At 51.6% G+C, this 22,090-nt stretch overlaps 8 protein-coding genes across 8 annotated transcripts; 5 read left to right on the forward strand and 3 right to left on the reverse strand.

Moving 5' to 3' along the window:
* Positions 1-12: 12 nt before the first annotated feature.
* On the reverse strand, positions 13-3,333 carry LOC6501972 (molybdenum cofactor sulfurase). Its single transcript, XM_001966757.4, has 4 exons — positions 2,949-3,333; positions 2,699-2,849; positions 1,608-2,381; positions 13-1,549 (listed from the first exon to the last, which is right to left on the reverse strand). The coding sequence occupies exons 1-4, from the start codon at positions 3,019-3,021 to the stop codon at positions 226-228; spliced, it is 2,322 nt and encodes a 773-aa protein (XP_001966793.1). The 5' UTR covers positions 3,022-3,333; the 3' UTR covers positions 13-225.
* Positions 3,334-3,489: 156 nt separating this feature from the next.
* On the forward strand, positions 3,490-5,895 carry LOC6501855 (cactin). Its single transcript, XM_001966756.4, has one exon. The coding sequence runs from the start codon at positions 3,610-3,612 to the stop codon at positions 5,776-5,778; it is 2,169 nt and encodes a 722-aa protein (XP_001966792.1). The 5' UTR covers positions 3,490-3,609; the 3' UTR covers positions 5,779-5,895.
* LOC6501971 lies at positions 5,887-6,422 on the reverse strand. The gene is made up of 2 exons (XM_001966755.4): positions 6,305-6,422; positions 5,887-6,240 (listed from the first exon to the last, which is right to left on the reverse strand). Exons 1-2 carry the CDS (start codon positions 6,328-6,330, stop codon positions 5,979-5,981), a joined length of 288 nt encoding a protein of 95 aa, XP_001966791.1. The 5' UTR covers positions 6,331-6,422; the 3' UTR covers positions 5,887-5,978.
* Positions 6,423-6,618: 196 nt separating this feature from the next.
* LOC6501857 (zinc finger protein ZPR1) lies at positions 6,619-8,286 on the forward strand. The gene is made up of 3 exons (XM_001966754.4): positions 6,619-7,394; positions 7,453-7,721; positions 7,778-8,286. The coding sequence occupies exons 1-3, from the start codon at positions 6,719-6,721 to the stop codon at positions 8,207-8,209; spliced, it is 1,377 nt and encodes a 458-aa protein (XP_001966790.1). The 5' UTR covers positions 6,619-6,718; the 3' UTR covers positions 8,210-8,286.
* Positions 8,287-8,548: 262 nt separating this feature from the next.
* LOC6501858 (TM2 domain-containing protein almondex) lies at positions 8,549-9,553 on the forward strand. The gene has a single exon (XM_001966753.4). The coding sequence runs from the start codon at positions 8,675-8,677 to the stop codon at positions 9,521-9,523; it is 849 nt and encodes a 282-aa protein (XP_001966789.1). The 5' UTR covers positions 8,549-8,674; the 3' UTR covers positions 9,524-9,553.
* A 90-nt stretch (positions 9,554-9,643) lies between these two features.
* Positions 9,644-11,956, reverse strand: LOC6501970 (la-related protein 7). Its single transcript, XM_001966752.4, has 2 exons — positions 11,560-11,956; positions 9,644-11,470 (listed from the first exon to the last, which is right to left on the reverse strand). The coding sequence occupies exons 1-2, from the start codon at positions 11,849-11,851 to the stop codon at positions 9,939-9,941; spliced, it is 1,824 nt and encodes a 607-aa protein (XP_001966788.1). The 5' UTR covers positions 11,852-11,956; the 3' UTR covers positions 9,644-9,938.
* A 222-nt stretch (positions 11,957-12,178) lies between these two features.
* Positions 12,179-18,736, forward strand: LOC6501859. Its single transcript, XM_001966751.3, has 7 exons — positions 12,179-12,522; positions 12,591-12,758; positions 12,823-13,006; positions 13,075-13,375; positions 13,433-17,291; positions 17,353-18,025; positions 18,091-18,736. The coding sequence occupies exons 1-7, from the start codon at positions 12,477-12,479 to the stop codon at positions 18,212-18,214; spliced, it is 5,355 nt and encodes a 1,784-aa protein (XP_001966787.2). The 5' UTR covers positions 12,179-12,476; the 3' UTR covers positions 18,215-18,736.
* A 155-nt stretch (positions 18,737-18,891) lies between these two features.
* On the forward strand, positions 18,892-22,055 carry LOC6501860 (ionotropic receptor 25a). The gene is made up of 5 exons (XM_001966750.3): positions 18,892-19,018; positions 19,073-19,222; positions 19,277-19,662; positions 19,711-19,890; positions 19,945-22,055. Exons 1-5 carry the CDS (start codon positions 18,940-18,942, stop codon positions 21,958-21,960), a joined length of 2,811 nt encoding a protein of 936 aa, XP_001966786.1. The 5' UTR covers positions 18,892-18,939; the 3' UTR covers positions 21,961-22,055.
* Positions 22,056-22,090: the final 35 nt, after the last annotated feature.

Below are 22,090 nucleotides of genomic sequence, written 5' to 3' on the forward strand. Positions count from 1 at the left end.
AAAACTAATATATTAACATTTTAAATGTGTTCTATGCAGTTTTAAAATATATTTTCACTTTTTATATCATTTTATCCTTTTCAAGGACTAAGACACTGGCAAGAGGTATCCGGTTAACTAAATTATAAGTGATGTGGCTAATATACAATGGTTTTCGTATAAAATTTGATTTTCAAAGATCATGTTGTGATTGGATGCAAACCTAAATGCTAGTTGGGAGATAGCTCACTCCACAAGAACTGTATCACCGCAGGACAATTGCAGATCCCCAGTATCCTTGGAAATCCTTGTTATGTAAATGCCAAATCGCATGCGCCCGCTTTGGAGACGGGAAATGGTAGTCAGAGTTTCTGGAGAACGTTCACCGGTCTTCTGGTTTATGCAGATCATATCGCATCGCTGGCAAGGACCTTGCACCTGGAACTGGACTTTGCCAATGGACAGCTGCTTGAAGCTGAGCTCCTCGAAGGCCAAGCCGGTGTCAATGATTATGTTGGCCCGAAAACGATCCACCGTGTCGTCCAGGGGCTCCTCGAACTGAAGGGATCGCACCGAGGAGCGATTAACAAGCAAGAACTGAGCCTGATTCACCAGGCTGAGCTTCTGCTGGTCCTTGGAGGAGTTCCTTTGACCCGATTGCCTCAGCAGGCGGAGGCCGTCTTGGCCAAGATTCGTGCTCAACCACTCCGCAACTCGCTCGCCGCAATCCAAGCCCTCCACAGGCTGGCGACACACTTTGCTCACGCATTTCGCCGAATCGGCGGCCTGATCCTCAAGCGAGAGCGGCACCGACACGCAGGAATCTCCAAAATGCAGTTCCAGGACGTCATTTTTGATCAGTGGCCTGATCAGACACAGCTCCGTGCAACGCTTCTGGGTTAGAGCCATGCCGTTCATGTCCACGATCATCCATTCGCGGTCGTACTTCAAGCCCTGGTCCGTCAGGGGCCAGGATTTCAGATACCCTTCTATTTTGAAGGCAGCACAGGACTTCACCGGAAAGATGGCCATTTGAAGGAGTTTGGGCCTCAAATTCTGGACACGTTTCTGCAGCACAGGGGGCAGTTGGCCCGCCTGTTCTTCGATGAACAGAATCCTTTGCTGCGGTTTCGTGGCCAAGTAACTCGAGCGCAGCATTTTAAGCAGCTCCTCCACATCGTGAATCGTGGTCATGTAGCCGAAGGACACCCGCACTGCTCCAGTGGGCTGCCCATCAATCAGATCAAAGTAATCGCCACAGATCCTTCCAGCACGCTTGTAAATCGCATCCATTGCGTCGCCGTCGAGCCCCAAGTAATATTGGCAGGCTCCAATGTTGCAAAAGCAACCGGTACGCAGAAGAATACCATGCAGGGCAGCCACGCAAGCAATCTCACCGAAGCCCACATAGTCACCGCTGTCGGTGCGCACATTGAAGGCGACGATGCCGCCCTGTCGGGTTCTGTCCTGGTAGCCCGCTTTGTTGTAGAGTTGGATGAGCGGTTCGCCATTCGGATGTTTGAGTTGCTTCAGCTGGTCCTCCAGGTACTTGGCCAGGCCATGGACATGTCTGTGGAAACGTATAACAAGTAAGTAACGACTAGCGTAGCATTATGAATTTAACCCGCCTGGAAATCCTCTCCATGGTGGCCAGCTCCTTGGTTTTGGGTACTATTCTCTCCAGGGTGCGGAATCCCTCGAGCAGGCCCACAATCGCCAGAAATGGCAGGGTTCCGTCCTCGTACCGCTGGTGGAAGGACTCCCGCAGTTGATACTCCATGGTATGGGGATAGGCATAGTTGATGGTGCCTCCCCCGAAGAACTTCCTGTCTCTGAAAGCTTCTGCGCCCCGTTTGCTGACTAGCAATGCACCCACTCCCGTGGGATAGCCGAAAATCTTGTAGAAACTAAGGCACACGAAATCAGGGCGATATCGCTTCAGGTCCAGCGGATTAGTGGCTACAAAGGACGCAGCGTCCAGGCAGATATAGTAATCATTATTGCTGGTTTTCCCTTCCGTTCCCCAAATGTGTTTTCCTGGAGTGTGCAGGCCATTTTCCTGAATGTTTCCAATGGCGTCCAGGGGAATCTTGTAGCCACTAAAGTTGCACTGCGCGGAAAATGTAACCAGGGATCTGCCTGGATCTGTGGGCTTCTCTTTGGAGGAACCATTTTGAAGGGAGCATCCGGTGATTTCCCTTTCTGTTAGCATGTAAATCCCTTTGGCATGGCTGACCCTCTCCCGCATCCCCAGTACCGAGGTGTGATTCTCCTGGCAGAAGTGGAAGTTTCCGAAGGAGCCAAAATCAAAGTTTTCGGCGACCAAGGATAGGGAGGCCGTGGCGTTTGCGGTGAAGATGACGTGGTAGTCCTCGGAGGTGGTGTTGAAAAATTCCAAGACTCTGCAATTGTTTAAAAAGGTTCTCATTTTATTTCTGGTGCAACGTGGAAACTATGTCTTCAAAACCTCGTTCTCAATTACTCTCCCAAGAGATTAAAGTTGGCATTGCGTGTTTATAAACAAGTTATTTGTTTATGGAATTATTTAACAATACTATTTACAATGGGAATCGGACTGGAGCGTGCACTAAAGTGCAATGGAATAAATAATATTTAAAATATAAGGAAAATCGTAGCCCCTCCTGCAAGGGCATTACAATGACAACGCCCATCCAACATAGGTTATAGATCCCCGATCTGCACTGCGATTGAAACTCACTTGTATCGAACCTGGTCCACAAAGTCGCCGGTGAGGCGACAGGTGTGCGGATTGCAGATGACATTCCGTTGCAGTTGCTCTGCCGCCGCCTTCACCTGGCTTTCCGCGTAGAGGGTGGTGCCTGCATGATCCAGGTAAACACTCTTGTTCTCTGAAAATTACATTATATCAATCGCGGCTCTTGTTATCTTTTTTGTTGCGTATTTCACAATGTTGTTTAGCGTGCCTCTTCTTCTTCTTAACCACTTACCGGTAAGTCTAGAGAATTCTGCGTCGATTTTTGACTGCTCCGACTCGCTGAACTCCGGGCTATATAGCGTCATGTTTGGAACTGATAGGTACGTATGCGATCGGGTACTTATTTATATGGGAAAGCAATAATAACTGCTGCTAACAATAACAGGCGGCCATACTCTTTCCTGGGAGGTTGGCTTGGATGGGTGGATCGGTTGGATTCAGTTGGACACATCCCTAACTAGCGTCGATAATTTTGAAAATACTTCGATTTCCAATTAATAGATTTTTAAAAGTTAATAGTTCTTTTTTATTAAACATATTTTTTTCTATATCTTATCATGTAATAACATTTCTTGTAACAGCTGTTACCCAAGGGTATTCATTAGCTGGTATATAGTTTTTGTTCTGATAACGATCATATGTTCTAGGCACTGAAAAAAAATGTAAAACGTATATGGATAAAATATATGTATTGTAGTTAATTACTTACAAAATAGTTTTTCAATCATTCAGCAAACATCAATAAATAAATAAATTCAAAAGCGACTAATTAGTAAATTGAAAGTTATCGATAACTATCAACTTCAACTGGTAGTTCCATCCCTAACACCACTTTCCTCAAGTTTTTGTTTTCATTGCACATTTCACAACTTTAACAAATATTCGCTGAAAGGATGCCCAAGGAGAAGTCAAAATCCAGGAGAAGGAGTCGCAGTCGCAGCCGCGACAGGGAGGATAGCAGTCGACACAGGGAGCGGGAAAGGGAGCGAGAACGCGACAGGGACCGAGAGTCTCGCAGGGAAAAAGAGAAAGATCGTGAGCGTCGCAGGGAAAAGGATAAGCCCAGGGACAAAAGAAGGGATAACGAGAAGAGCCATAAAAGCAGCAGCCGCAAACGTCGATCCTCCAGTTCCAGCTCGTCCAGTTCTTCGTCCTCCGACAGCCCCAAGTCCCCGCTCGCCACAAGCTCAATGAAATTGCTTCAGACACTGGAAGCGCGTCGCCTAAAGGAGCAGCAAGAGCGCCAGCGAAAGAAAGAGGAGCTGAAGGCGCAGGAGACACCGGAGGAGAAGCGCGCCCGTCGCCTCCGCGAGAAACAAGCCAAGGAGCAGCGCCGACGACAGCGAATGGGCTGGGATAATGAGTACCAGACATATTCCAACGAGGACAACCCCTTTGGCGACTCCAATCTTACGTCCACCTTCCACTGGGGCAAGAAGCTGGAGGTAGAGGGCCTCTCCAATCTTTCAACCAAAACGGTGGAGGTGCTATCATTGCAGAAGCAACTGGAAAACCGCAGGGAACTCGAGAAGGTAAAGAAACGGCGGCAGGAACGGGAGCTGGAACGACAGGTGCGCGAGGACGATCTCATGCAGCAGCAGCGGGCCAAGGAGGCAGTCCAGTTCAGGGAGTGGCAGCGCCAGGAAGATCAGTTTCATCTCGAGCAGGCGCGTCTACGCAGCGAAATCCGGATACGTGATGGCCGGGCGAAGCCCATCGATCTGCTGGCCCAATACGTGGCCGCTGGCAACGCTCCCCTGGAGGAATCTCTCGAGATGCAAATGCACGAGCCATATATGCTCCTCAACGGGCTGCCCATGGAAGAACTCGAGGATCTCCTGGTGGACATCAAGGTCTACGAAGAGCTGGAGCAGGGTAAGCACATTGATTTCTGGAACGATATGATCACCATTGTACAGGACGAGCTGCAGAAGCAGCAGAAGAAGCAAGCCGAGAACAACTCAATGAATCAAAGGCGAGATGGCATCCACCAGAGCGTCGTAAAGGATGTGGCGGACATATTTCGGGGCAAGAACGCGCAGCAGCTGGATGAGATGCGCCAGCGCATCGAGGCCAAGATCAGTAGTCGAGCGGATGGAGTGGACATCAGTTATTGGGAGAGTCTCCTCTCCCAACTCAAGGCCCACATGTCCCGAGCACGTCTCCGGGACCGTCACCAGGCACTGCTTCGTGAGAAACTCCTGCTGCTCAAAAAGGAGAACGAAGACGAGGCAGCCCAAGAGGAAATGGCCATTCGGATTAAGAGGGAGGAAGAGCAGGAGCACGAGCTGGCTCAGCAGCAGACCGAAGCGACTGAAGGTCGCGAAGACGAGGATGTCGCTGAAGACGAGGACGATGACCCTCTGCGGGAAATCCGAGAAGCAGTGAATCGCTACCACGCCGGAAACTACAGTCCGCGTTACATACGCGAAGAGGACTTCACGGGCCGGCGGCTCCAGACGGAGGAAGACGAGGATGAGCAGGCCGATGGCGTTCTCTACGACGAGGAGGACGACGAACGAAGAATCCAAACGCAAAGGCTACACGTACTGCATCCCGAGCGGGCCGAGACAAACCAGCTGACGGCCCAGGAAGTCAAGATGCGAAACGAGGCTCGCCAGGGCATGCAGGGCGACGAGGCCGAGTTCAGTGTGGAGACCACACTGGATGCAGTGCCGCAGCTGGCCACCGACAAGTACCGCCCACGAAAGCCGCGCTACTTCAATCGCGTGCACACTGGCTTCGAGTGGAACAAGTACAACCAGACGCACTACGACATGGACAACCCGCCACCCAAGATTGTCCAGGGCTACAAGTTCAACATCTTCTACCCGGATCTAATGGATAAGTCGCAGACACCACAGTATTTCCTAACGCCCTGCCCCGACAACGGCGACTTTGCTGTCCTACGTTTCCACACGGGTCCTCCCTACGAGGACATTGCCTTCAAGATCGTCAACCGCGAGTGGGAGTTCAGCTACAAGCGCGGCTTCCGCTGCCAGTTCCACAATAATATCTTTCAGTTGTGGTTCCACTTCAAGCGGTATCGCTACAGGCGGTAAAGGACACACCTCTCCTGCTCGCAATTCGAAAAAGGGTATCCTGATTACTTTCCTTTTTTTTTTTTGTGTAAACATTTTGTTGTGCGAATAAATTTAAGAACAAAGGTATAAACTTAATGGAACATCTATAGGTTGCACTCTAGGTACTCTTAACATATAATTTTAAAATTGGTATTATCCCAAAAATAAAGTTAGCTGCCTCACATCAGGATGCAATCCTTGATGGGCTCCTCCCGCACTGTGTTCACAGACTCGCCGCGCTGTGCCCTCTGAACCTGATCCAAGACGCTGGCATGCTGCGGGAAGGCTAGCGAGGAGAGCTTCGAGTGCACCAGTTGCCCATCGATGGCCACCTCGAAGGATCCGCGGCGTCCCTGCCGACAGGAAACCTCCAAATCCGGATTGGACGCCAGCAGAAATTGCCGCAGGAGCTGGCACTGCCCACTAAAGTTGCAGGTCCCGCTAAGGGTGCAGAGTGGAGGGGTCATCAAGAGTGTCATGTCAAGGGTGTTCCAGCTCAACTCACCAGTACTCCACCTCCACCTTGACCATTACATAAAAATCCAAATAAAAAGGCCGGTTCAATCGGATGAGCTGTTTTGAAACTGCCAGTTTGTAGAGTTGCCAGATGGCTCCGGTGTTTCAAATAAACAAAACACGCAGATATATGATCTATATTTTTAACTTCAATATATACAATTTATATACAATACATTATTTAATTCTTATCATTATTTCATAATAATTTATAATTTAATTAAGAAACAAAAACTTGATCTACGTGTTCCGCTTCCACTGTTCCCCATGGGCGCCAACTGAGCGAAGCTTATTTGAGGACCATTGTTTTTAACTGGACTGGTCACTCTAAGGGACAATCGAGCGCACTGGTTGCACGTTGCGGCTTTATTTTACATAAATAAATACGTTTAAACAACACACAATGTCCACAGTGGGCGCCACAAGTAGCAGCAATGCTTCCAGCTTGTCGCAGGAGGCTGTCCGCAAGGAGCCCATCTTCCGGGAGATAAACGCTGAGCAGACAGACGAAGTGGTAGAGATCGAGTCTGCCTGCATGGGATGCTTCCAGACGGGAGTCACCCGCCTGTTGCCCACTAAGATTCCCTTCTTTCGGGAGGTAGTTCTGATGTCCTTCAAGTGTGACCACTGTGGATACACAAACAACGAGATGCAGTCCGCCTCGGAGATCCAGAAGTCCGGAGTTCGTATCGAGCTGGAGGTGAAAACCGTTGCCGATCTTAATCGAAGAGTTGTGCGATCGGACAACTCCAGCGTGAGCATACCAGAGGTGGAGCTAGAGATTCCAGTGCAATCGCAAAAGGGCGAGGTGACGACCGTGGAGGGAATCATCGAAAGGACCATTGCCGGCTTGTCTCAGGATCAGGACAAGCGGCGGATAGACCACCCGACGGAAGCAGCTACCTTAGACGCCTATATTGAGCGGCTGCACAAGCTCAAGGAGGTTACCACGCCATTCAGGGTGCTCCTCGAGGACATCTCCGGCAACAGCTTTATCGAGAATCCCCTGGCTCCGGCGTCAGATCCCCAGCTCAAAACAGCCCATTTTACGCGTACCAAGGAGCAGAACGAACAATTGGGTAGGTTTCCGGAGTTCTCCGACCCACAACCCAAACTGTATTATTCAAATGATTCCAGGACTCTACGAACAGAATCACGAGGAGCAACATCTTCTGAAGCCCATCGCCGAGGACGAGTGGCCTATAGAGAATCTTCACGGCGAAGTTCTGCAGTTCCCCACGAACTGTCCCAATTGCCAGGCGCCCTGTGAAACCAACATGAAGCTAACGAACATCCCCCACTTTAAGGAGGTAGTTATAATGGCCACTGTCTGCGGAACCTGCGGTCATAAGACCAATGAGGTGAAGTCTGGCGGCGGTGTGGAGCCCCAAGGAGTCCGCTTCAAGGTAAGGACGCCGTAGCAGATACCACATGGTCTATTAAAATATCTTTTCGTTTCTAGGTGCGAATAACCAACAAGGAAGATCTGACCCGCGATGTCCTGAAGTCTGAAACCTGCAGCTTATCGATACCGGAATTGGACCTCGAAGTGGGACCTCATGCGCTGTGTGGTCGGTTCACGACAGTGGAAGGCTTACTGGTGGCTATGCGAGACCAGCTGGACGGAACATTCTTTCACGACTCCGCCGATGAGACGACAAAGCAACAGATGAAGCGATTCCTCGATACCTTTGAGGCAGTCACAAAACTGGAAAAAGTTATCACGCTAGTCTTGGAAGACCCCGCTGGTAATACCTACGTGCAATCATTAAGCGACGATGATGCGGAGCCTGATGACAAGCTTACTGTGGAGCGGTACGATCGCTCGTTCCAGGATAACGAGGAGCTGGGTCTGAACGACATGAAGACAGAGGGCTATGAGCAGGATGCGTGATTGTGATGATCAATTGTAACACAATGGACTCGGCCGGACTCTGCATTTACCAATAAACCTTAAATCAAAAGTGTCAACTTAGGCTGAAACATTTTTCTATTCCAAATCAAATACGTTTCTTATTCAATGTGTCACTGATCAGGAACAGAATCTGGCTATTCTGTTCAAATTCGAATTATGTTTAGGTAACAAAATAAAAACGCATTCATATAAAAGTTTAAATAAAATTGGTATTCTAGAGGATTCAAATTGTTATTTGATATTAGATACTTGATTATATTCAAATTAGATATTTGAAAATATTCTTTGCAATTAAATAGGCTGTTCCCCTAGCTGGTATTTTTTTTGGTATTTTTCGCAATACCACGCGTTGGGCACACTTAAACAGCTACAATTTCGGCAAACAAATAACATTTTATTACAAACGTTCATTATAAAGGAATCTGGCTAATACATTGCCTCATCATGCGATTTCAGCGTCAGTGCATTGTGGTCAACATGCGATCAGCCATAGCACTGATCCTAATCTTCGTCCTGACCGGGATCAGGAATAGTGAAACCGCCAGCGGTGGAAACCAGATGGATCTCACAGATGCGAAATCCGATCACAAGGACAACAGCAACGCTAGCAACAATGGAAATGGCCACGGCAACGGGAACAGCAACGACAACGAGGTCTACGTGCCGTCAATGGGCTCAAATATGGTCTCCAAAAACGGCGGCGGAGTTTTAGATAACATAACCACGTACAGCAGCTCGAACTCGGTTAACAATAACAACATGCTCTGCCCATTCGATAAGGACACGCCTTGCGAGACGCTGCAGTTTCCGTGCATCCGGTGCGCCTACAACTACGGCTGCCTGTACGGCCGAGATGTGAATGTGACGTGCGAGATCATAGGGAATGTGCAGTGCCAGGGCGAGCGGAGCTTTCAGCGGAAAATGAACTGTCGGTACTGCTATCAAACGGAGCTATGGCAACAGAACTGCGTCCAGCGGGCCCATTGCAACTCTGCTGCAGGCAAATACTATCGGACGAACTGCACTGTCCACCAGGACGTCCTGTGCCTGGGCAACCGCTCCTTTACGCGAAACCTGCGCTGCAATTGGACGCAAGGCTATCGCTGGAGCACCGCCCTCTTGATCAGCCTAACTTTGGGAGGATTCGGAGCCGACAGATTCTATCTGGGTCACTGGCAGGAGGGCATTGGAAAGCTATTCAGCTTCGGCGGCCTCGGCGTTTGGACCATCATCGATGTGCTGCTTATCTCTATGCATTATCTCGGTCCGGCAGATGGGTCGCTGTACATTTAGTTTAACCGCGTTGGGTTGGTGGAGGAGGATCTAGAAGATGTGGGAAGACTGCAAGCCAAAAGCATAGAATCTAAGCAAATATTTCCATTACCATGTATATATTATAATAGGAGTGCTATGTAATCATCAAAAAATATTTATTAAAGTTTATGAATCAAAGCCAAAACAATAAAAGGATAGATCATCTGACGGGCAATCGCAGAAAAGTATAATTTTAATATATCTGCCTCTCTTTCTAGTTAATGAAATTACTGGCGTTTAATTTCTGTAAAAATTTTAAAATGATACCTATTTTTTTAAAATATAAAGATATTGTTTGATGTTTAAAAATTCATATGAAATTTGTATACAATTTCTGCATAATAATCTTAGCTTTTTCTTTTAAAAAGTTTCCTAGCTCTGGGAATTATAACTATTATTCTATGGATGCCACTGGGACATCCCCATCATCGCCATCGTCGAACTTAATGTGTTTTCCCAGCATCTTCGACACCTTCTCTCTACCTCGCTTTTGTTGAACGCGCACTTTCTTAGAGAGCTTCGCCTCGCGGTCCTGCTCGATCTTGCGCCAGTAGAGTGCCTCCGCCTGGCCCCGCAGGATCGTTAGCTGGCGCTCAGCACAATTCAACTGGCGGACGAGCTCCTCCGCGCCCTGGGGCGTGGACAGCCGCAGCTGAGCCACCTGGTCGCCCTCTTTGATGTCCACATACTTGATCTCCGGGTATTGCCGCATATCAGCTTTAAATTCCTTGACACTAGTACATGGTTCCAAGAGAGCACACTCCACTATCAGGCCAGGTTCGTATTTGAACAAGGGCGTTCGCTCCTGCGAGGGTTCCTCAGACTTCGTGGTATCTCCGCCGCCGGCACCATAGAAGTTCATGTTCATCTTGTGCACCGCCTTGCGTCGCTTAGTCGGGATGGGTCCCGCTTCACCAACAGGTTCCCCTCCTCCACCATCACTTAAGACGTCGCTGCTGGTATCCTCCTCTTTGGTAACCTCCGGCTGGGGGGGATTGGCGTGGTGGGTGATTGGGTGCTGATGCTGCTGCTGGTGATGCTGGTAAGGATGTTGCTCGCGCCACAGCTTGCTCTTGGCCTCGCTAACCAGGCGACGCTGCAGGTTCAAGTATTTGTTGCGCAGGCTGCTCCAACTGGTTTTGGGTAGAACTTTCAGCTCCAGGGCACTGGGATCTATGTTTGGCTTGTCTACCACTGCCTTTTTCTTGCGCTTACGGCGACGCTTCTTGGAAGTGTCCTCGCCGTCTTTAGTGTCCTCCTTGCGCTCCCCTTCGGAGGCTTCGGCAGTGGCTTCAGCGTCCGTTTCGCTGGCATCCGTTTCTTCTGCTGTCGAGGTTTCTTCGGGCTGTTCAACAGCCTCCAACTTTGCACGCTTTACGTCTAGCAGTTCTTCTTTGTTTTTATCGGTTGCCTCCCTTTTAAGGTTTCGCTTGGGTGGGTCCTCTGCTGAAATCTCTTCCTTCTGCGGCTGCTGCTCCTGTGGAAGCGCTGGCTGCTGCTGTTGTTGGAAGGACTTGATGCTGGCGAGCTCACTAGGATCTGTGTCCACGGCCAAGACTCCTTGAATTTGCGTAAAAGCCTTAACGGCCTTCTCCACAGAGCTGCTCTTTTCGAATTCTATAAAAGCGAACTCCTTGATTTTCTTCGTGCCAGGATAATGGGGCAGCGAGACGTACGCCACTGGTCCATAGCGACTAAAGACCTCCTTAAGCCAATCGTGGTTGGCATTCGCTGGAAGTGCCTCAACGTACAAGGTCTTGTCGTTAACCTCCCTCTGCACCGGTAGCTTGGTCTTCCTCTTCACCTTTAGCCCGCTTTCGTCCAGCTCCAGGAGCTGGGAGTTACCCAACGACTTGGCAATCTGCCCAACATCAAGGGTGAGCGTCTTGATCTTGTTGAAAGACAGGAAAATCTCCAGGGGCACATCTAGAATTTGAACACAAAATGGTAACAGAACAAATAGCAGTGTATTGGAGTCCCAAGTCCCACCCTCTGGAAGCATCCAGGTTACTTACACGGATCCTGGTCGACATAGCGTCGCAGGAAACGATCTTTACTTAAGTTAGCATCCCCAAAATAGAACTCCATTTGTCCCCTTATGGCGTTGTAGAGATATCGCTTTCTTTTGCGCCCTCCATTTGGCTTTGCCGGTGAAGAGGTTTCCGCTTCAGGCTCTACCTCCGTCTCGGTTTCCGTTTCCGCTCCCGGCGGCTCCTTGGGCTCCATAGCGGCTGTTTCACTAGGATCTGCCGGTTTCGTGTTCTCTCCGGTTACACCGGGTTCGTGACCGTGCTTGCGCTTGGTCATTTCTCATGAATATATCACAATAGGCAATTGTTTATTGCAAATTTCCATTTGATTCCTGGAACTTCTGGTAACGCCGGTTAGCTGTAAATGACAGGGTTGCCGGGCAAGCTTATTGTTCAACTATCGGTATAGATGACTATCGAAAAGAAGTTTTATGGCTTATAATTGTGTTTGTGGCGCAGAGAGAAAATAAATAAGTAGAGAATAGCGATCTCTTTATATTCTATGAGTATTTTAAAGAAATAAGAATAATTTAAAAGCTTCGAAACTCATTTCGTTTAGTTGAATGTAATCGATAGTACGAATCTATCGATATTCTGGAAAGTCGGCAACCCTGTTGATTGTTTTGGCGGGCACTGAACAGATGCTAAAATTGAGGCGTTTAGGTGTGTGTTTGTACAGTGCGCCGCAGCAATCGGCAACAACAAAACGAAAATAATAGTCAATAGGCAAAAGGTGTGTGTTTATTTACTCATTGCATCCGATACCGGAGATTTGCAGTATCAGCGCCACAGCAAAGTCCATAAAACCAAAGAACTTCGACGCTGAAAAGTCAATCGGCGACAGCGGAAATAGTGAAGCGTCCACTGGAATGCGTTGTTAACAACCGCTTTGTCCAGCAGTCATGGAGTCCATAGTGCTGCACTCTGATGTTGCGCGTCTGGTTTTGGGTGAGTCCTGTACCTCCAGTTATTCCTGAATTTCTTACTGAGCTACTTACGTTTGGGACTCATTCCAGGGTACTTGGTGAATCAGAACCTGACGCGAGCCGCTAACACACTGTGCCGCACTTCGCCCCACCTGCGCCACGAGTTTCTGGCCCTTAAGCAGGGCCTTCAGACACACAACTTCCTCAATGGCGGCCTGGAGGACATCATCTGCGAGCATGTCAAGATCACCGGACTGGGTAAGGATGCAATAAAGTGCTTCCTTTTCCCGATCGACGTACAGTTGTTTCCTTTTTATTGCAGTGGCCAATGCACTACAGAAGCTTCCCTTGGAAGCACGCCTCAATCTCCAGCAGCTGAAGTTGTCGGAGCGGGTCAACGAACTGATTTCCTTGTCGGAACGGAGCGCCAACAGCACCACCAACAATGAGAGCAGCACAACGGGAGAGGCCAGCAATTCGCATTCTCATAGGAAGCGAATGCGACGGTAATTCGGACGGATTGCTATTTCTTAGGTTTCACATATTATATTGTGATGTGTTCTCCGTTTCTCAGACGCACACAATCGCCGGTGGACACCCTATCCTCGCCTTCCAATAGCAAGCGTCCCCGGCTGCTGCCACCGCATTTCTTTTGCAGCGTCAATCGCGACAAGCCAAAGCATAGTTTCCTGGCCAATAAGGACGACCAAGAGGCGGGCGAGGAGGAGGAGGACGAAGGCAGCAGCACCACGGCCACCGAGGACCTGGATGAGGAGTTGGCAAGCGTTGACGGTCCGGGGCCGCGGAACAATTCCACCCCTCGCCAAGTCAACGCGGAGCCGAATTCCATTGTGTTCACACCGCAGACTATGCCCGTAAGTATAAAAAAAACTAGCCAAGAGTCTAACCAGTGACCAACTACCGTTCTCCAGGAGCTGGCTAGTGCGATTATCAAGAACCAGAACTTTCAAGAGACTTTGGTTAACAACATCAACATGGCGCTACAGTCGGTGACGGTAACCAATCCCATCGTGAGCTGCGAAGCCGTGTTGGACGGTCTGGTGAAAAATATTCTGGAGGCCACGGAAAAGGATCCGTCCTTCGATCGTATTATTCAAGAGGTGGTTTCGGGAGATACTCCATTGGAAGGTGCGGAGGAATCTCAGGTGGCCCCGGTTTTGAATCCGGCTCCGACAGTGATCACGGTAGGAGCACCGGCACCAATGGGGCCCATTGCAGTTCCAGATGCAGCAGAGAGCCGCGAACCCGTACCGCCACAAACACCTCTCATAATCCGCACAGCAGTTACTGCGGCAACAACTGGCACCAATGCCGATCCTAATTTCTCTATTTCAAAGCTGATTGTGCTAAACGCCAACGAGAGTGTCCAGAAGATACCCGGCGGGGAGTCTGCTAACTTGAGCTTCACCAGCGACGGGTTGAACCTGAACTTTGGCGATCCTACAGCCATGCTATCGGACGCGGATGCTGCTCAGGTGTGCGTGGATGCCACAACGGGGCAACTGACGTTTCCCATGTACCTCTCCAATGGAGGGCTGCTCTCGCACTTCCCTTTTCTGGTGAACAACGAGTGGGTGGCCCAGCAACTGGGACCCGATGCCTTCGCCAACGTGGAGGAGTCGCACATCGAAATCTCATTGCCGGAGCCCATTACCCTGTCGGCCAATCAGCTGCCGCCAAACTCCATCATCATTAACAGCGCCCAGAAGCAACCACCTCCGCCGCCGACATCCGAGCCGCCGGCGCAGCTAATAGCCGAGGAGAAGATAGCCCAGAAAGAGGAAGACAAGAAAGAGAAGGAGCGAGAGCACCAGAAGACGATGGCAGAGGAACAGCTAAAGATTCCGCCGGCCTCGCTGGACTCGTCGCGGCAAGTTATGGAGCGCGTTACACCCTCCACGGCGGGGATCATCAATGTGAAGGCTTTCCGCAGCCTTTCTACTCCGCGGAAGCGAACCTCTCATGTCCGAACTCTCACCTTCTCTCCCAAAGTGGGCGGTCCGTTGGGTGGTGGCCTGCATCCCACTACCCCGCTTTCCACGCGGCGTACCGGTTTTCTGGCCAAAGCAAAAGAGAAGCCTGTTATAAAGCAAGTGGAGATTATTCAGACCCCCACCGAAGTCAGCGCATACGAGTCCACCGAAGGTGTACCTCCGCTCTTCGCCATGGACACGGAGTGCAGCAATCAGACGGTGATCCGGGCGAATCCTCCTGCTGCTCCTTTGGTGGCCACTCCCAAGCGAAAACAGAAACGTCAAGCGGCGGTTAAAGCCTGCAAGCGGATTATATCGCAAACAGAAACAGAGGCCAAGTCAAATGACAAGCTTGTGAATAAGGACAACGAGAAGGGGAAGGAAAAGAATAAGGAGGAGAACAAAGAAGAGAGAAAGCCTCCACCCAAGAGCAATTCGGAAATCTTCACCGCCAATGATGACAGTCCTGAGGCCAGCAAGGAGAACGTACAGGAGGAAAAGGAAAAGAAGCTGTCTAGTGGTTCGGAAGCAGGAGCTGCAGCAACAGCAACCACAGCAGCCGACGATCTCATGGCCGCCTGGAAGCGGCAGTTGCACGGCTCCCAGAACGACCTAGAGAATCGGCTGCGGGAGATCAACTCCAAGCGGGAGGAGACCGTCAAAGCAGTCGGTCGCGTGAGACGACCCAAGAAGAAGGAGACCCCCACCACGGGCAGGACCAAGAAGACCAGCATCCTGGCCACTCAGCAGACCAAAAAGTCACCGGCAAATCGCAAGGTGGCCCAGCGAGGTGGCGGTGAGCCGGTGGAGAAGATTAGCATCAAGATAACCACGCCCCAGAAGCCAAAAGCCGTGCGAAAGAAGAAGGATTCCGTCAATAAGGAGCCAGCAAACGAACAGCCTCCCAGTGAACCTCTTGCGAAAGAGCAGGAGAAGCTTCTTGCTCCTCCTAACATGGCCATGCTCCTTGATACACCCTTCAAAGCATCTCCTAGAGCAGACGCGGCTGACGGACAGGCTGGAGGCACTGCAGGACAAGACGGAGCGGTCGGTGGCTCTGGGGAAGGAGGCTCCGCTATTCCACCCACTCCGGGCACTGCCATTTTGCCGTTGGATACCCCATATGGCAAAATTCCGACCAGTTCCTTCCTGTTTGGCTCGGACACGAAGAGTATTGTGAATACGCCCCAACTGAGTGCAATTACGCCGGGATTCCGATGCACACCTTTCGGCCAGAGGCCGGGCACTCCCCTGGGCAGCGCGGCCAAGACGGAGTACTCCTCCGGGAGCTCCTATTACCGACCGGACGAGGCGGAGCACACGGATGCGAATGCGCAGTGCGCTATCCAGCAATGGGAAGAAATGAAGGAGAAGCAGGCAGAGGAAGAAACGGAAGGCAGTGATCTCAAGAAAGGCAAAGAGGAGCAGATGGCCGAGGACGTAAAGGAGCAGCCTGTCCAAACGGATCCGGAGCCCCCACTGGTCCTAGCGGTGGAACCCACGGTACTGCGTCGGGTGCGTTCCTTTGGTTGCGAGGCAGTGGATAGTGCAGAGTCCGCCACTGCCGGCTCGTATCCGTCGGACCAGCAGCACCAGCCGCACTACAAGCTCCTGCGCGGTCTGCCCGAAGCAATTATAGAGGGCTCCAGCAACTCCAGCTCCTCGGCGACCAGTACCTCCTCCTCGTCCAGCTCGAGTTCCAGCTCCAGCAGCAGCTCCTCGTCAAGCTCCACGTCGTCACAATCTTCTCACGACGAAAAGGAAGAAGGCGAAGTGGAGGCGGACGACGCAGAGAAGAACGAGGAGATCCACATGAACGTGGAGTCCAAAGAGAGCCAGGTTCTGCTCAACCTGGACAATCTGTCCAACATCAGCAGCACGGAGGACGAGGAGTGGCTCAAAACGGCGGCTGCTGGCTCAGGGTCACAGAGTGCCGTGCTCCCAAGCCTCTCGATCGATAGTCAGCCGGGTCAGTTGCTGAGCCAGGACGGTGAGGTTCGCTATCCGATTAGAAACTGGCTGACGCCCAGCAAAGAGCAAGGTCATGAGGCGGCAAACACCAGTGGGCAGTTGCTGGCACTATGCGGAGTGAAAGATCCTCCCCCGCCTCCTCCGGTTGCGGATCTTCCACCACCTCCTCCACCGCCACCACCACTTCCAACAACATCAGGATCAGTTCCACCTCCGCCTCCTCCGACAGAGATTACACCGGACCCTGGTCCCTCCCAAATCAGCAAGGAGCAACGACAGCAGCTGGACGAGAAGCGCCAGCGAGTAATGGCCAAGGTCAAGGAGAAGGAGAAATTCCAGCCAGTCAAGGTACAGGCCAAGAAGACTGCAGCCAGCAAGAAGCTAACGGCCATCCGGGAGTCCGCCAAACTGGCTAATCCGAGCAGTCAGAAGTCGCCCAAGAAATGCGAACACCTGGAAGCCACCAAAAACAAGACAGCCAAGGCCGAAGATCCCCCAAAGAAGTCCCTGGAACCCGACAGCGCGCCTGCCACAAAATTAAGCAAACTGGCCGTGGCCGAAGAAGGAGAAAAGGATGAGGAGGCGGCAAAACCGGAGACACCGCCGGCCAGTGCGTTAGATCCGGCTCTGCTGATGGCCCTGAATCTGTCGGTCAAAAAAAAGGAGCCTTCAGCAACCAGCGTTGTAACTAAACCGAAGGCGCGAGCTGCTGTCGAGATTGCTGCCCAGCCGGCACCAGGAAAACGGGGCCGCCCCAAGAGGTGTCAGAACGGAGAGCCACCCAAGATCTCCATGCGCAGGTCCTCTCGACTGGTGGACCACAAACGTGAGTAGCAACCTATCTTTTCCAAAGTCTTTCTTTAATTCCCATTCTCTTGATCCGACAGCTGCATCTCCGGACCCCCCAGGTCCCAAAGCTACTGCCCAGGAATCACAAAAGACATCGAAGGCCCAAGCCAAGACCACCGCGAAGAAGCCGGTCAAGAAGAAAGTAGAGACAAGACCGCCCTCCACGACTCCCATGGGCTCCAGGCTGCCCCTGGTGGCCGAAGCTCAGACCACACGGGATTCCCCGGATGACCAGCAGCCGCCTGCCGTTCTCGAGCGAATTTCAGAGCAACCGCACGAACCGCTAAACGATGGAGCGTCCGACCCAAACGATAGCGACTACGAGTTGGACTTGTGTATGAGCAAAGATCTGGAGCGCCACCATTTTAGCTACAGCTACGAGGACAACGGCCCCAAGCTGGGTAACAATGTGGCGCGCCAACCGGCTAACTTCTTCAAGAACTACCAGATGCGCCTGATGACGGAGGACGACCAGCTGCACACCATGCGCATAGCCAATCCGAATCAGGTGTTCGTGGGCAAGCCGTTGGTGGCCATCCGGAACATCCCAAAGAAGCGTATACGCCGTCTGACCAGCAACAGTGGAGGCGTTGCAGCGCCGGCTGCCCCTTCGAATCAGCCTGCGGCCACATCCACGCCGCTGGTCGAGAAGTTAGCTGCGAGAAGCGCTACTCTGCCGCAGGACGAAAACGATCTGGAAGTCGCCAATATGTAAGTAGCATCGCCTTAGGGAAAACATGGCTGAAGTGAGCTTACACTTATTTTTCTTTAAACAGTAACACCAATCTCAGCGGTGGCGATAAATCGGAGGATCTCCAGGACAAGGATAAGAACCAGTCCAGCCACAGTGTGGAGATCGAGGACATCGAGTCAATACTGTCGCATCTCCATGGAACCTGATAGGATATACGCCGCAGCCCCCCGTATCCGATATGGATCCATACCATCCCGTCGCCGTCGCCGGAGTAGCCCACATCTTTCTCAGCTTTATAAGCTCACCTAGTTAAGTGTTTTTTGGAAAACCAGTTTAAAAATGAATTTTTCACCGTCGTATAACTGCAATCTAGGATCGTTTAGAATTGATTTCGTTACTTTTTAAGACGTACTTGATCTTTCGCCGATTGAATACCTACCTTTAATTTATTTATTTTCGTTGTAAGTGGACTAGGAGCAGGAGATCCCCAGCTGCTCCATCAAAACTACTAAAACATTCACACATTGCGTGGAGGTGGGCAGGAAGGATCGCTAATTTGGGATTCATTCGTGCCCCCACTCTCTATATACCAGAGTATATATCGTTACATATATAAATGCGCTGTAAATCAAGCCAAGTTGATTAGGTTGTTAAGGCCGCAGAACAAAATCGATGTTTCTTCATTATTTTTTTTCTTACCCATAAACTGAATCTAAGGAATAACCAAAGCTGGACTTTAATTTCCTCGATGGAGTGGGGGAAACGTCCTGGGTGTCTATCATTTCCAGGTGCTTTAAATATTCATACTTCCTGTGATGGGCAGCCACACGCGAAACTAATAATTGGCGTAATTGGGAAACAATCAAAAGTGACACCGCCAGGTCAGGGCGGACGTTAAATCTCGGCGAGTCCTCAAGGAGGAAGGTTAGCCATGGCCGGGCCTCTGATTCTGGCGCACAGTCTGGCGATCCTAATTTTCCAAGGAGTCCTGGCTGAAAACCTGAGAATAAGTGGGTAGTTCCGAGCGAAAGACTCCTCCATCTTAACATCCATTTCCCGTTCAGCCTTTTGGATTGAGCCTCTTCAGCGGGCGGAGTTTGACGCGGATATGGCGGTGGTGCTGAAGGAGCTGGATGTCCTGCAACTGGACACTAAGGTGGAGGATGTCTCTCTGACTCTGACGCGTTCCGAAGACGGCCAGGACATGCAACGCTGTATGAGGCGTGGGTCGCTCATGATACCGGAAACTAATCTTCATTTTCTATCAGTCTGTGAAATCCTCTCCACTGTGGGCACCAGCATTGTGATCGACATGACCTACAACCACTGGACCGAGGGCTATGATCTGATCCGCAGCCAGGGCATCGCCTATGTGCGCTTGGAGCGCATCCTGCGCCCTTTCCTGGAGATGTTCGGCGATTTTATGCGCCAGAAACGGGCCAACAACGTGGCCATGGTCTTTATGAACGCCCGGGACGCTGGCGAGGCCACACTCCAAATGCTCATCGGCTATCCGTTCCGCACCCTCATCCTGGACGCTAGCCAGGACGACCCGGGCCAGGATTTTCTGGAGCGCATCCGCGCACTCCGTCCGTCCCCCGCTTACGTGGGTCTGTTTGCCCGCGGCGGCGCCATGAACGGAATCTTCGAAAGGGTACGAAGTATCCAGTGTGGATGAGTAATTATTTCCTTTTCTTTCCAGGTTCAAAAAGCCGACCTTTTCCAACGACCCTTGGAGTGGCACTTTGTTTTCCTGGACACGAGGGATCGTGTGTTCAAGTACAAGCGGCAAGCGGAGCTGTCCACTCGGTTCACCCTCAATCCGCGGGCGATATGTCGGTCCATGGCTATGCCAGACCTCTACTGTGGCAGTGGCTTTACGGTAAGGATATGGTATGATGTTCTGCCCTGGCCTCATCCTCATAATCCCCCTCAGATTCAACGCGGAATGCTGCTGAATGTGCTGCGCAGCCTGATCGATGCGGCGCAAGTGAGCCCTGAGTTCCCGGTTCCCGTTTTTTGGGAGTGCAATGCCACAGACTCGTCGTCGGAGGCGAAGGACGGGACAGAAGCTTCCTGGCTGGACCTGGTGCACTGGAGCAACTTCTTGGCGTATGCCGCGCCACCTGAACGCGTTTCCGACGACTCTACAGAGTCCCTTCCCGGCTTGAGTTACGCCATCAACATTTCCGCCGGCTACTACAGCTCCGAGCATGAAGCCAAAACGGATCTGGCGGTGTGGTCGTCAGTGGGGACTCTCCGACTCCTCAACGAGACCATCAGCCCTGCTCGGAGGTTCTTCCGGATCGGCACCGCCGAGAGCATACCCTGGAGCTACCTGAAGCGAAATGAGCGGACGGGAGAGCTAGTGCGGGACCGGAACGGCCTGCCCGTTTGGGAGGGCTACTGCATCGACTTCATCATCCGGCTGGCTCAGAAGCTGAACTTCGAGTACGAGATCGTGGCCCCCCAGACGGGGCACATGGGCGAGTTGGATGCCCATGGAGAGTGGGACGGCGTAGTCGGAGATCTGGTGCGTGGCGAGACTGACTTCGCGATAGCGGCCCTCAAGATGTACTCGGAACGCGAGGAGGTGATCGACTTCCTGCCGCCGTACTACGAGCAGACAGGCATATCCATTGCCATACGGAAGCCCGTCCGGAGGACCTCGCTCTTTAAATTCATGACCGTGCTGCGACTGGAGGTCTGGCTGAGTATTGTGGCGGCCCTGATTGGCACGGCCATCATGATCTGGTTCATGGACAAGTACTCGCCGTACAGCTCCCGTAACAATCGGCAGGCGTACCCGTACCCCTGCCGGGAGTTCACGCTCCGGGAGAGCTTCTGGTTCGCTCTCACCTCGTTCACGCCCCAAGGTGGCGGAGAGGCTCCCAAGGCCATTTCTGGACGGATGCTGGTAGCAGCCTACTGGTTGTTCGTGGTCCTTATGCTGGCCACTTTCACCGCCAACCTGGCAGCCTTTCTCACCGTGGAGCGCATGCAGACACCGGTCCAGTCCCTGGAGCAACTCGCCCGCCAGTCGAGGATAAACTATACCGTGGTGAAGGAGTCGGACACCCACCAATACTTCATCAACATGAAGTTTGCCGAGGACACGCTGTACCGAATGTGGAAGGAGCTGGCCCTGAACGCCTCCAAGGACTTCAAGAAGTTCCGTATCTGGGACTACCCCATCAAGGAGCAGTACGGTCACATTCTCCTGGCCATTAACAGCTCACAGCCGGTGGCCGATGCTCGGCAAGGATTCGCCAACGTGGACGCGCACGAGAACGCCGACTACGCCTTCATACACGACTCCGCCGAGATCAAGTACGAGATCACTCGGAACTGCAACCTCACGGAGGTGGGAGAGGTGTTCGCGGAGCAACCGTACGCAGTGGCCGTTCAGCAGGGCAGCCATCTGGGCGACGAGCTGAGCTACGCCATTCTGGAGCTGCAGAAGGATCGGTTCTTCGAGGAGCTTAAGGCCAAGTACTGGAACCAGTCCAACCTGAGAAACTGTCCACTGTCGGAGGACCAGGAGGGTATTACGCTGGAGAGCTTGGGCGGTGTCTTCATTGCCACCCTGTTCGGCCTTGTTCTGGCCATGATTACTTTGGGCCTGGAGGTGATATACTACAAGCGGAAGAAGACCAAGCTGGAGGGGCCCATTACCCAGGTGCGTCCTGCGGACGGCTCAACTGCGACAGCCCCCCCAACTGCTGTCTCTGGCACGGCCAAGAAGGCTTGGAGCATTCCCACGGAGCAGGAAAAGCCGCCGCTGCACCCAGTGAAGGTATCGCCTCCGCCCTCGTTTGAGGTGGCCACTTTCAGGGGCAAAAAGTTGCCGCCAAAGATTACCTTGGGCGATGGCAAATTCAAGCCACGTCATGGCCTCCACCCGAGGAGAAATATTGGGGGCAACGACTCTCAGATGGGCTACATGGAATGAAGTATTAACTCTTGTTGTTTTTTTCTCTCTTGTGCACTGAATCGTAGTGATGTTGGAAGTTGTCTAAAATAAAGCAAACTCTATAGACTTCAAAAGCTTTCAAAAGTTTTTGAATTTGAATTTCAGTTAC

This window comes from Drosophila ananassae, chromosome XR (genome assembly GCF_017639315.1).
Source record: "Drosophila ananassae strain 14024-0371.13 chromosome XR, ASM1763931v2, whole genome shotgun sequence".
Taxonomy (NCBI): Eukaryota; Metazoa; Arthropoda; class Insecta; order Diptera; family Drosophilidae; genus Drosophila; species Drosophila ananassae.

What these genes read in the sequence shown, in the direction of transcription:
- LOC6501855 (XM_001966756.4), top strand. Translation starts at nt 3,610, where the DNA reads ATGCCCAAGGAGAAGTCAAAATCCAGGAGAAGGAGTCGCAGTCGCAGC.
- LOC6501860 (XM_001966750.3), top strand. Translation starts at nt 18,940, where the DNA reads ATGGCCGGGCCTCTGATTCTGGCGCACAGTCTGGCGATCCTAATTTTC. An exon ending in TGAACGGAATCTTCGAAAGG is followed by an intron (nt 19,663 to 19,710) that starts GTACGAAGTATC and finishes TTTTCTTTCCAG; the next exon opens with GTTCAAAAAGCCGACCTTTT. An exon ending in ACTGTGGCAGTGGCTTTACG is followed by an intron (nt 19,891 to 19,944) that starts GTAAGGATATGG and finishes AATCCCCCTCAG; the next exon opens with ATTCAACGCGGAATGCTGCT.
- LOC6501859 (XM_001966751.3), top strand. Translation starts at nt 12,477, where the DNA reads ATGGAGTCCATAGTGCTGCACTCTGATGTTGCGCGTCTGGTTTTGG. An exon ending in TGTTGCGCGTCTGGTTTTGG is followed by an intron (nt 12,523 to 12,590) that starts GTGAGTCCTGTA and finishes GACTCATTCCAG; the next exon opens with GGTACTTGGTGAATCAGAAC. An exon ending in TGTCAAGATCACCGGACTGG is followed by an intron (nt 12,759 to 12,822) that starts GTAAGGATGCAA and finishes TTTTTATTGCAG; the next exon opens with TGGCCAATGCACTACAGAAG.
- LOC6501857 (XM_001966754.4), top strand. Translation starts at nt 6,719, where the DNA reads ATGTCCACAGTGGGCGCCACAAGTAGCAGCAATGCTTCCAGCTTGTCG. An exon ending in GGAGCAGAACGAACAATTGG is followed by an intron (nt 7,395 to 7,452) that starts GTAGGTTTCCGG and finishes AAATGATTCCAG; the next exon opens with GACTCTACGAACAGAATCAC. An exon ending in CCCAAGGAGTCCGCTTCAAG is followed by an intron (nt 7,722 to 7,777) that starts GTAAGGACGCCG and finishes TTTCGTTTCTAG; the next exon opens with GTGCGAATAACCAACAAGGA.
- LOC6501858 (XM_001966753.4), top strand. Translation starts at nt 8,675, where the DNA reads ATGCGATTTCAGCGTCAGTGCATTGTGGTCAACATGCGATCAGCCATA.
- LOC6501970 (XM_001966752.4), bottom strand. Translation starts at nt 11,851, where the DNA reads ATGACCAAGCGCAAGCACGGTCACGAACCCGGTGTAACCGGAGAGAAC. An exon ending in CTATGTCGACCAGGATCCGT is followed by an intron (nt 11,471 to 11,559) that starts GTAAGTAACCTG and finishes TTCAAATTCTAG; the next exon opens with ATGTGCCCCTGGAGATTTTC.
- LOC6501972 (XM_001966757.4), bottom strand. Translation starts at nt 3,021, where the DNA reads ATGACGCTATATAGCCCGGAGTTCAGCGAGTCGGAGCAGTCAAAAATC. An exon ending in AGAATTCTCTAGACTTACCG is followed by an intron (nt 2,850 to 2,948) that starts GTAAGTGGTTAA and finishes TGTAATTTTCAG; the next exon opens with AGAACAAGAGTGTTTACCTG. An exon ending in ACCATGGAGAGGATTTCCAG is followed by an intron (nt 1,550 to 1,607) that starts GCGGGTTAAATT and finishes ACGTTTCCACAG; the next exon opens with ACATGTCCATGGCCTGGCCA.
- LOC6501971 (XM_001966755.4), bottom strand. Translation starts at nt 6,330, where the DNA reads ATGGTCAAGGTGGAGGTGGAGTACTG. An exon ending in AAGGTGGAGGTGGAGTACTG is followed by an intron (nt 6,241 to 6,304) that starts GTGAGTTGAGCT and finishes CTGCACCCTTAG; the next exon opens with CGGGACCTGCAACTTTAGTG.